This window comes from Lolium rigidum, chromosome 6 (genome assembly GCF_022539505.1).
Source record: "Lolium rigidum isolate FL_2022 chromosome 6, APGP_CSIRO_Lrig_0.1, whole genome shotgun sequence".
Classification (NCBI taxonomy): domain Eukaryota; kingdom Viridiplantae; phylum Streptophyta; class Magnoliopsida; order Poales; family Poaceae; genus Lolium; species Lolium rigidum.
This window is the reverse complement of record NC_061513.1, coordinates 100,561,026-100,572,474: the sequence shown is the minus strand read 5'-3', so window position 1 is coordinate 100,572,474 and position 11,449 is coordinate 100,561,026. Positions and strand designations below refer to the sequence as shown.

Genomic DNA, 11,449 nt, shown 5'->3' with positions numbered 1-11,449 from the left:
GCGGTCTCCCTCCAGATCCGTGGCGGATCTGGGACTGGAGCTCGTCGACGGCAAGGCTCCTCGATATGGCGCCTAGGAGTCAGCAACTGAAGAAGAAGGTAGCCTCCTTGTTTCCTTGGCCGGCCATGGTGGCGAGGGAGGTTGGCTTGGAGGCGGACTGCGGCGTGTTTCTCCGACCTGACCGGCCGTGGAGGCGAGGAGGCGGGAGATGCTGCGCAGATCCGGCTTCTTCTTCTAGTTACTGATGCAGTTCTCGTTGCTGCTGGCTCTCTCTCTCGCTTCTCAAGGCCCATGGCGGTGGCTTGAGCTCGAGGCTGGTCTGCCGGCGGTGATGGTTTCGTTGAGGAGCTCATCTCCGACGTTTCAATGGCGGTTTTCCGTCTTCGCGTCGGACTCAATGGCAGTAGGGCTGTCGCTCCGCCGCTGCTTTGCTCCGGCTGTCGGTGCTCTCCTGGGCCTCGTCTCCAAGTGGCTTGTTCCCCGGAGGCGTGGTCGCAGTCCGTCGTCGCAGTTCGATCTGGAGGAAGAGGAGGACAGAGGGCTTGATCACGTTTTCAAGTTTTCTCTTTGGTCCTTTATGCTTATTTCCTGGACCCTGTGTAATTCCTTGTACTTCTAGGGTCTTCTTGTACTCCAGTTTTATTAATATCAGCTTTTATCGGGTGGGTTCACCCGGTGACTTGTTCAAAAAAAAACTGAATAACTGCTATTGTTACGTAGCTAGGGCTCAGTTTATATGGCCGTAGTTCATTTGTTTCATCGTTGTGTCTGATGATGTTGTGCTTTGTGTCATGATAGTGTACTATATTAAGCTCACCACTGAAGAGCAGAGGTGACCACAATCCTGGGCTGCGTAGAGCAAGCACACAACGTTGCATCGTCACAGTCGTTCTCTCTATTCCCGCAAGCCACCAATCAATAGGTCCAAAATGCATCCGGTGGTGTGACCCGTGCAACCAAACAAAGTGGGGAAGTTGGTTTTTGACCCGTCTCCACCCATCAAGGCCCCCCAACGCTTGGCAGCCAGGAGCTCAAACGGAGCTGCGACCTACCAATCGCACCCCATACCTCTCTTGCACCGCTATGCCGGTCTTAAGTAGTCAAGCCACACACCACTCATGTGGGTCGGCTTCACATGTAACACGGGCTGGGCCTCCGGCTGCTCTTCCCCTTGTGAGAGGTTGGCTCACCTATAATTTCTTGGTTGTCCACCTCGTCTGATGCTGGTGATGACGTAGTAGAGGCCATGTAGTCGGTGCAGCGGGGTCACGACACTCGGCCGCATTGCGTTTATGGATATGCATAATCAATATGCAATAGAATTATTTGCTACAAGATCGAAAATATAGCACATAATGATGACTCGTTAAAATGTCCCTTCAATACATGCATCGATAATACTAAACCCCATTCTTCAGATTGATGTACAAAATTTTTTTTTTCTGAACCATGCAAAAGCCTTCATTTAATATAGTAGAGAGAAGGAAAGACCAAAACAAGGCCTTTTTTTTTGAGAAACAAAGACTTTATTAAATTTCAAGTAGGATTACATTCTAGCTGTATCACCGATTCTACAGATGTTGGCTCTCGGCCAATCCACATACATTCTGGATTACACGGTGATGCTTCCTTGGCACAATAATGCGCTGCCAAATTAGCATTCCTAGGAACGTAGGAGATTTCAAAAGAGCTAAAAACTTTACTAATTTCCTCTATCTCGTGGAGAATCGGTATGATCTCTGCCCTGTGATTTTTTCTTTTTTTCCACAAGTTCACTAGCATTTGAGAGTCTGTCTCCACCCTTAAATTGCAAGTACGCCAGCGACCGTAGAAAGCAACACCGTCTCTTACCGCTAAAGCCTCTGCATGTAATGCATCTGCTAGTGCCCTGTACCACCGAGCTCTTGCTCCAAGTGCCCTTCCATTTGAATCTCTAATAATGCAGCCCGTTGATCCTGTATGTTTCTTTGCATTGAATGCTCCATCACAGTTCAATTTGAGCACACCAGCTTCTGGCTTAGTCCATCCTGTAGTAACATGTACCCCTGTATTTACCTCTGCCTTTGGCTTTGCCTCTTGTGCCATATCAAGAGCAGTATCAATCGCCCATCTACAGGCAGCTCTCCAGGTTCTAGGTTCCTCACCATGCCGTCGTTTATTTCTCTCACACCAAATAGCCCACATTCTACACAAGATTACATTAGTATGATCAGAAGGGCATATTGCAGCATCAAGAATATCTCTTGCCCATGTTACAGGGTGTAGATGGGGTAGTTTAATACCTGTCAATTTTTTTATATCTTCCCAAAAGCAACGAGCAAAAGGGCACTCCAACAGAGCATGATAAGTTGTTTCCTTATCAGCTCCACAGTCAGTGCATTGACTCCACTTTTCAACATGACATTTTTTCAAATTGTTCCGAACCGGTATAAAATCATGGACTATACGCCACCAAAATGATTTAATCTTTGGTGGAACATGTAATTTCCATATTGATTTCCATGGATCACCTTGGACTGCATTGGATGATTCAGTCTTATCCTTCTTATTTTGTGCCTCCCGAGACAGCAAATTATAAGCTGATTTAACAGTATAAACCCCATTACGCTCTGGCGCCCAGGCCCATTGATCATCCTCAAGTTTCCCCAATGGGATTCGAGTAACTGCTTCAGCATCAAGTGGCAGCAGATTTTCCCGCAAGGCATTTTGGTTCCAGCCATCATTTGTCATCGAGTCGGAGACTATCCTTGCCGTAGCATTTTGTCCTTTGCATAATGGTTTAAATCCTGGAACTCCGGGTATCCATTTATCCTTCCAGACATCTGTAGAAGTACCATTACCAATTCTTTTGATCATGCCTAGCTCGAGAGCTTGCCTCCCCACAAGAATAGCTCTCCAAGTGTGAGACATGTTCTTTTTCTTTGTTGCCTTCATGCACTCTTTGTCGTGATAATATTTACCCCTTAATACACGAGCACAAAGAGAGTCTGGGTTGGTAAGAAGCCGCCATCCTTGCTTGCCTAGCATTGCAATGTTAAAAAGTCGCATATCCCGAAAACCCATTCCTCCTTCACTCTTTGGTACTGCAATGTCCTCCCATTTTTTCCAATGCATTTTGCGTTTTTCACCATCACCACCCCACCAATATTTAGCCATGGCCGACGTAATTTTCTTGCAGGTATTCTTAGAAAGGAGAAAAGAACTCATCGAGTAAGTGGGAATTGCTTGAGCATTTGATTTCACGAGAACTTCCCTGCCAGCCATACTGAGATTCTTTTCACAAACACCTCCAACAAGGTTTTTCACCTGTGTAGTAACCTTTTCAAACGCCGCTGTCATATTCCGACCGAGAGCTGTAGGGAGCCCCAAGTACCTTTCTTCCAAAGCCTCTTTATCAATCCCCAATATTTTCCTAACAGATGATTTAACTTCATCTACACAATTTGAACTAAAAAATATTGCCGATTTGTTTTTGTTGACCAACTGTCCTGAACCTTTATGATATTTCTCCATAATTATTTGCAAATGTTCTGCTCCTTGTTGGGAAGCTTGCGTGAAAACAAGGCAGTCGTCAGCAAACAACAAGTGTGAGATCCATGGTGTGTGAATGCCTACCCGAACACCTTTGCATAGGAATTGAGGGCCTGAATGCTTGAGTAAACTTGATAACCCTTCCGTACAAAGTAGAAAGAGATATGGTGATATGGGATCACCTTGTCGAAGACCTCTTGAAGGTTTAAATCTTTCTGACAATTGCCCATTCACCCTAACCGAGAATGACACTGATTCCACACATCTCATGACGACATTAATCCATCGAGCATCAAAACCCATCTTGTTCATTATGGATCGTAGGTAAGACCATTCTACCCGGTCATACGCCTTGGCCATATCCAGTTTAATGGCACAAGCTCCTGACTTTCCTCTCTTTTTCCTCAGGTAGTGTATGCATTCATATGCGATAAGCACATTCACATACGCAGATAACTAGACAAATTACAGAAAAAGAACGGCGGCAGCCACTACACTTACAAAAAACAAAGAAAACAAAAACAGATAGCTCCGACGGGAAGGCTAGAACTACCACCACTCGCAAGCGCCCATTGTTTTGCTTCCTGCCCGAGATGATCCAAATTTTCCTCCGTCGCCTTGAATTTGTTCTCAAAAACTTTTCCTTTTCGTTCTTTCCAAATGTTCCAGATTGTTGGTATGACAATGCAAGTACTACGCCGTTTGAGAAGCATGCTGTCTGCCTGGTCAGTTGAAACTGAGCTGCTGGGGAAGTACTACCTTTGCAATCTAGCACCCAACTAGCAAACTAGCAACATGTGAGGTCAGTCACTCTTGAAAGTACAGCCTTGCGCGCTCTCTCCGCTGATAGCACGTTCAGTGACATCTCCTAGGAGGCCCCTGATCATGGGATGAGATTCTGCTGGATTGTCTTTTACGCTGTACTAACAAATTGGCACCACATTTTACGTGTGGTACCTGTAGATAGCGGCGTCTAATCCGGGCTAAAGAGATACGGGAGCTTTGCTACCGGAAATAAGCGAAAGGCAGCATGGATATTTTCAGAACCTGGAGACTGACCGGCCTGTGAATCGCAGGCAACTACTCTATCCTTAAGTAAAAAAATTGTCTATCCTTATCTTAGTATCTGCTCAACTCAAGTGGTGTCACTCGCCTTTTGCAGGTATATCATCAAGTTTTACAATGGAATAATGATTGTTTAGAAGAGCTTCCTACTCCATCCTCTTTTGAACTACCTCAGTTTAGAAGAGAATGGAGAGCTGATGATGTCTTGTCAAAGAATCAAACTCAGTGATAGATCGACCTAGATAGAGGCGGCACACGACGACTCTGCAGCTGTACACATGCATGCAAGTAGATAGATGCAACTGTCCATTTCTCTATAAACCATCTGTCCATCTCTTTTGACTTTTTAAGCCTTCCCTCAATGTACAATTTGAGCAGGAACCTTACAGCGCATATGTGCACGCACATGGCAATCCATTACCTCTTTCAACTTAACCTACCCCCAAGGAAAAAACAACAAAGCTGGCGTATTTTGACAGGTAAAAAGGCCAGAAAGAATGTAAAGAAAAAAGAAGCCCACTATGCATGAGACACTGAAGAAACCTTGTTATCTGTCTATCTATCTAGCTCGCCGTCACCCGTGCCGCCTCCGGCCTGGACATGATCCTGGTGTAGAGTATGCTGTTCCAGATGTCGGGCACGCCGGGGAGGCACCAGTGGATGCAGTCGGCGTAGGTGCCCGGGTCGGCCTGCTGCTCCGGCGTGAGGAGCGCCCCCTGCCGGATGGTGTGCACGGAGGTGTGCCCGTCCTTGCGCCGCTCGGACATGGTGGTGATGTCCACGAACGTGATGGGCACCCGCGGCGACGCCTCCCGGGAGACGTTGGACGCCACCTTGAACATGTCCCAGTCCGTGCCCAGCCAGATCGGCCCGTTCCAGTTCAGCAGCGGCATCGTCTCCTTCGCGCACCGGATCCCGTCGGGGTTGCCCCAGACTTGAGGGCTGTTCATCAGACAAAAGCAACCAAAACGCAGTCAGTTAATTTCCACTACTGCAACAAAAACCAATCCTTTAGCAGAAATTGCGAGGCTACTTCTGGTGAGCTAATTAGCACATTTGCACTACCGGATAGTACTTACTGATGAAGTTCTCTCTACGGGTGTATAGTCGTTAAAATATTTCTTTGCTGACTGATTTTAGTTAGTTTAGTCTTTTGATGTGACATGCCTCCAACTCTAAGCTAGAGCGTTCATCAATTCGTCGACGCAATCCCGATTGAATAGTTAATCAACTTCGAGATTGCCGGACACGCCAAACAACGTGGCATCACTGCTGGTTTCTTGTGATCGATCCCTAGCTAAAATACTAGCCTCTCGAATCAACAGCCTAGCGACGGCATTTTTCGAAATGGAAAAATGCCTAGCGACGTCATATGTGAACCTGATTGATCCGCTCACTCACCTGTCACCTCGGCAGTTTTTTCTGGTTACTCCATATAAATCTTCTCAAATACACTACGTACCGAAGAGAATCGTTGACTACGAATCACTCAGACAAATCAAAGCAGTTTGCTTCCCGGAGGCTAAACATCCATCGATTTCAGGATGGATCACTGCTTTCGTAGAAGGTTTAGGGGAGCTTTCGTCAAGGCGTCATCCATGGACCATGCCAACCATGTCCTTATCGACGCCGACCCCTCTGTCACGGGCAGCAGGTAACCAACACAGCAGTACCTTCTGTTTGATCCTTATGGCAGAAGAAATCCTGTTAAGCAGGCCATAATTCAGTAGGTCTATGTGTGATCTAAACTAGTATATCTTGCTAGCAGCACAGTACTAACTAATCGACATAACACCAATAACTGTATGATCATCCTATTGGGAGTAACTGGATTGCGCAGGAGGAAACTGATACTCCAATTGCCATCTTTAAAGGACGAGGATCATATTCAAACATCACCAGATTTGAATCCACCGCCATCTTTAAACCCCAACGACGACCTGGCGGATTAACTAAGCATAGCATACTGCAGGCACTGCTGCATGCTTTGTCCTAAACAATGTGTCCGAGATCCAAAACCTCCGGTCACGGGACACTGGGACACAGTCTCTGGAATCTGAGAATGATCATTGCAGACTAATTGAGGCCATTGGCACCGTCCCCCACACACATCGATCACGAGGTACCAATGTGTCGATACCAGTAGCACGTCGCTGTGTAGTGGTGTGCATCATCGACGCATCCAAGTACGGGCCGGAGCGGGATTCATTCGCGGCGGAAGCTTCCATCTCTCGAATCATGTGCTGAATCATTCGAGCGCCATGTGAGCGACAGGTACGCATGCAGGATCATATTCATAGGTAGCCACGCATATGCATCCGGCTACAGTGAGAGCGCTAGCTCCGTTAATTTTTAAATTCCTTGGACAACGAGTGAGGAGCAACTGCTAGGAGGAGCAATAGAAGACTCTTCTCCTTGGACTTTTCTCGAGCATACCAAGGCCGTTTTGTGCTGCGAGCTGTGGCGTACGGGTTCGTCATTTGACCGCATAAAGTGCAGGCAGGGCTGGGGAGATACGTAGATCCCACCCAAAGTGACATCTAAAAAGACGTGTTCGGCAACAATTTGTGTGCATGTTGTACCACTCACCCGTACTGTGCTGCTCTGATGTCAGTAGCGACCCTTGGGATCGATAACATATATAGAACCCAAAGCTCTGAAACATGTACTGCCTTAGCGATCCCAATTCAGAATATTTAAGAACTCTAGGAGCATGGTATTAGGCATTAACTTCATCCAAAACTGTTTCGTCCCGATCGTCCCCCGTCGAGATGTCGCGGCAATTTGCCCAACCCTAGCTCTCAACCTTACATTTCCGTTCCCCTCCTCCCCCACCGCCGTCTCCGGAGCGAGCCACCAGGCATGGCCCGTGAGGCGGATCTGCCTCCACCCGCGCACTAGGAGGGAGGCATAGGGTGTCCCGGCCAGCGGCGGAGCTCCCAGGGTAGTGGAGGTTTTGCTTCGGTCGGGCGGTAACGATGAGGCGGCGTCGATCGAGCCCCTTCGGCTCGCCTGACACCGATGCGGTGCCGCCCTCACGTGGCACCATTCCTTCCTAAACGGCATCGTGGCTACCCTTTATCCACTTCCATATGTGTACCTGGTGAAACCCTAGGATCATCTGGTCCGAGCAATAGCGTCATTGCTTTCCTTCTTGAAGGTGCTACTTGGTACATACGATCCGGGGCTGGAAGCGTGGTGGAACTTATCCGGAGGGTGCAACATTGCGGGTCACCTTCGTGCCTTTGTTTCCATTTTTCTTTTGGACGTGTGCTTTATGCTGCCCTAGCGTAAGGGGTACTTCTTTTGGGCTTCTAGGATGGCTTCTCCCAGAAGCTACCCTCTCTCAGCTTCTCCTAAAAGCTTTGTTTCCTAAACTTGTTTAAACCTCTATATTAGTCTTTCTAATACTAATTTAGAAGTTTAGACAAATTTGGAAGAGTGGCTTCTGGGAGAAGCTGAGGGAGGGTAGCTTCTAGGAGAAGCCCTCATAGAAGCCCAAAACAAGTATTTCGTTTCGAGACACTCGTGTTTGTATCGCGTGCTTGCTATATTAATATAGTGAGACGAAATCCTGTTTTGACGCATTGTATTAGGCATTGGTGGCATTCCGTGTAACAGTAGATTGATGCCTGATTAATAGTACATCAAACCATGTGTAAAACTAGTGGGGGTGTATCCTAATCGGCTCGCTGAAGTACCACATGTAGAGATGGAGGGTCAACGAGCGGCCGGAGGGGGCAACGTGAGAGGCCATGTGTCCCGTCCAAATATATGCTCGTTGTGTGCTAATACTAACCTAGTAGTCGCATGGCACCATCGGTGCACCTTGCACGTCTATGTCTAGTTTCACCGCTCAGACTGCTCGGCCGACACGCACGACATGTCGACATTGCATATGCTAGAGGCCAAGCCGCAACCATCTCTGAAGCCATGGCCTACTGCTAGTTGCTGCTCCTTGTAGGAGCCGGAGAATATTCCAGGCCGCCTCCGGGCCAGGTCTGACATTTCCAAGCTCCCAAAGAGACAGCGACCATTCCGCCCCCGGAAACCGACCGTGCCGGACAGGGCCGGCCCCACCAAGCCACCAGCTAGCCCGTCGTCCGTGCGCATCTGCAATCTCGGCCGGCCGCAACCGGACGCGTGCACCGATTGATCTCAGGTTGGACAATGCAAAACTGAACCACAGATGCACCACGCGCCGCCGGCTTCGTCTTTACGGCGCGCACGAAGTCACGAACAAACATAGTACTAGCGCACTACTGACTGGCTGATTGGTCAGTGCAAGTAGGTAGGTCGTGCCTTGCTCGATTGGGTAAACGATTTGTCCTTAAAAATCTTGGAAAAATAACATAACGGTAGACGGTAAGGTAAGGCACCTGAGGTGGAGCGGCGACATGCTCATGAAGAAGACGGAGGTGCGCGCCGGGTCGATATTCTCGTTCACCCACCCCGCCCACGTCGTCAGCACCTTCCGATACGCGTCGATCCGCACCACCTCGTCGTGCTCCTCCCAGTTCTGCCCTGCCGCCGGTCTCCTGCAAAAACCATCAAAAGAAGCTGCTCGTCAGCATCGTCGTGCGCCGACGTTTAACCCGACCGCGCCATCACGTGCCACCATTATTTACCTGAGCTTCATGTTGAGCGTGTTCATCCACCAGATGTAGGTGTTGAAGACGAGGTAGTCGGCGCGGCGCCAGTTCTCGGCGTGCGCCGCGATGGAGTCGGCGTCGATGATCCGGTGCTGGATGCTGTGGATCTTGGGGTTGTCGGAGTTGGACTCCACCAGGAACGGCGACCAGTAGAACTCAACCGTAGCGTTGAACTCCTGCACGCGGTTAATATATGTCATGTTGTGCAAACATAATTCAGTAAGAAATGGGCCGGCAGCTTTTGACCTGATCACAAATACGCACGCGCTAGCTACAAGACAACCAAAGAAGAATACTACTACGAAGTTGGTGCACCTAGCCCGCCGTCTACAGCTACACAAAGAGAATCGAAAACCGGTGCTGATTACAGTTGTAGCCGGCAGCCGCCATGGGCCCCGCGCGGCAGGTTGCCCAGCTGGAGCGCGAAGGTTCTCCTCCTCGACGGCACGCACGAATCATAAAGAAGATGATGGCGATCGATCGAGGGATGGCATTGGAGAGAGGTACGTACCCAGGCATGGAAGACGACCCGCTGGTCCTCCCATGTGACGTACTTCTTGTCCGGCGACACCGCCGACTGCACCAGGCACACCATCGACTCCCACTGGTTCCGGTTCAGCGAGTCGCCCACGAACATCAGACGCTTGTTCCGCAGACGCTCCATGAACAGCTTCGAGTCAAACCTGCGATCAATTCAACAACTTAATGGCCCTCGATCCCTTTAATTACGCGCGCATGCACGTCCGTCGATCCCCACGGCTTGTCGGCGATCTCGTCCGACGACGTACGATCGCCTGATTGAAAGGAACAACAAGCAGCAACGTCGCGCGTACCTGGGCATGTCGCAGCCGCTGGGCTGCCACCGCCACTTCTGGTAGTTGTCGTCGCGCCGCCCGTTCCTCATGCACGTCACCTGCGACGTCAGGAACGAGCACTCCTCCTCGCGGTACAGCGGGTAGCTCGCGTTGTCGAACACCCACTCGCCCTTGGAAAGGTCGCACGTCTCCGGCGTGCTGATCGTCACCCCCGCCAAGGCCGGCGCCACCGTCTTCTTCGCCGCACGCTGCCGCTTCGCCTTCTTCTTCTTCTCTTTCTTCGGCTTCTTGCTGGTCTCGCCGCCCAACTTCCTGATCCCCTGCGCCGGCGCTGTCGTCTCCGTCGTCGTCGTGGTCGTGGTCAACTCGCCACGCTCCACTGGGCTCTCCAGGTCCCGCCGCGGCAGCGTCGTCGTCACGGCCTCGTCAGCGCCCTTCTTCTCCGTGGAGGACAGCACGTCGCGCCGCGGGGCGACGCCGCCGCCGGGAAATACGGCCGCGGGCAGCGTCGTCGCCGGCCCGGCCAGCGCGATGGGGTCGAGGGTCACGGACCGGATGTCCTCGCCGTACATGACGATCACGAAGACGAAGAAGAACACGCCCGCCACGTACACCGGCAGCCGCCCGCCCTTCCGCAGCGACGCGCCGTGCTTGCTCGTCCCGAACGGGTCGAACTGGCCGGCACCGGCGCCCGCGCCGGCGCCCACGAGCGACGACTTCCGCCGGCCGGCGAACTGCATGGCGCCTGCAGCTTTAACTGGGGACTGGTCTCCCTCCTCTTGGGAACTACGTCGATCGTTTGTTTGATGAGAGGGAGAAAGAGAGAGAGAGAGAGCTGGTCGCCTAGACGGAGGGTGGGTTTACTTATGGGATTGGCTAGGCGGCCTGAGGATTTGGTGAGGGGAGGAGGAAGCCGTCCGTCGTTTACTCGCTCTCCCCTTCTCTAGCTAGCTTCCTTTGGTCATGCGTTGAACCGGCAACCAATTGACCAAATTAATTGCGCGAAATGCTGGGACTGTCCCCGGCGATTCTATTCCCTGGCAATTCGAATGCTTTGCTAGCTCACAGACTTGGACGTTGGACACACGAGACGGGCATGGGAAAACGTGGTGCACCACCTACGTCAGTGATCATCGACAGACTCACTAAAGTAACCAAGTCACCCATATATATGCACACCACAAACCTTTTTTTCCGCCACTAGACTGTTAATTTTTCTCTAGTCACCATGGCCTTGATTTTTGCCAGCCACACTTCGCAGCCCCAAAGCTTAATTTGGTCAACGCGCATTGAATGATTTGGATCGCCCTTCTGGTCAACTCTCGCAATACCCTGGTGGGCAGAGAATGCATTTTCGAAAAAGGAAAAAAAAAACTCGTCAACAAG

The 11,449-nt window shown here is 50.3% G+C and overlaps 1 protein-coding gene across 1 annotated transcript; it reads right to left on the bottom strand.

Moving 5' to 3' along the window:
• Window positions 1-5,022: 5,022 nt before the first annotated feature.
• On the bottom strand, window positions 5,023-10,803 carry LOC124665693 (xylan O-acetyltransferase 2-like). The gene is made up of 5 exons (XM_047203085.1): window positions 10,082-10,803; window positions 9,760-9,931; window positions 9,225-9,424; window positions 8,976-9,134; window positions 5,023-5,538 (listed from the first exon to the last, which is right to left on the bottom strand). The coding sequence occupies exons 1-5, from the start codon at window positions 10,801-10,803 to the stop codon at window positions 5,160-5,162; spliced, it is 1,632 nt and encodes a 543-aa protein (XP_047059041.1). The 3' UTR covers window positions 5,023-5,159.
• Between the last annotated feature and the right edge of the window lie 646 nt (window positions 10,804-11,449).

Excerpts from the sequence above, each read along its gene's own strand:
- LOC124665693 (XM_047203085.1), bottom strand. The coding sequence starts at position 10,803 with ATGCAGTTCGCCGGCCGGCGGAAGTCGTCGCTCGTGGGCGCCGGCGCG. Across the intron at positions 9,932-10,081 it reads AGCGGCTGCGACATGCCCAG|GTTTGACTCGAAGCTGTTCA; the intron begins GTACGCGCGACG and ends AATTGATCGCAG. Across the intron at positions 9,135-9,224 it reads ACGCTCAACATGAAGCTCAG|GAGACCGGCGGCAGGGCAGA; the intron begins GTAAATAATGGT and ends TGGTTTTTGCAG.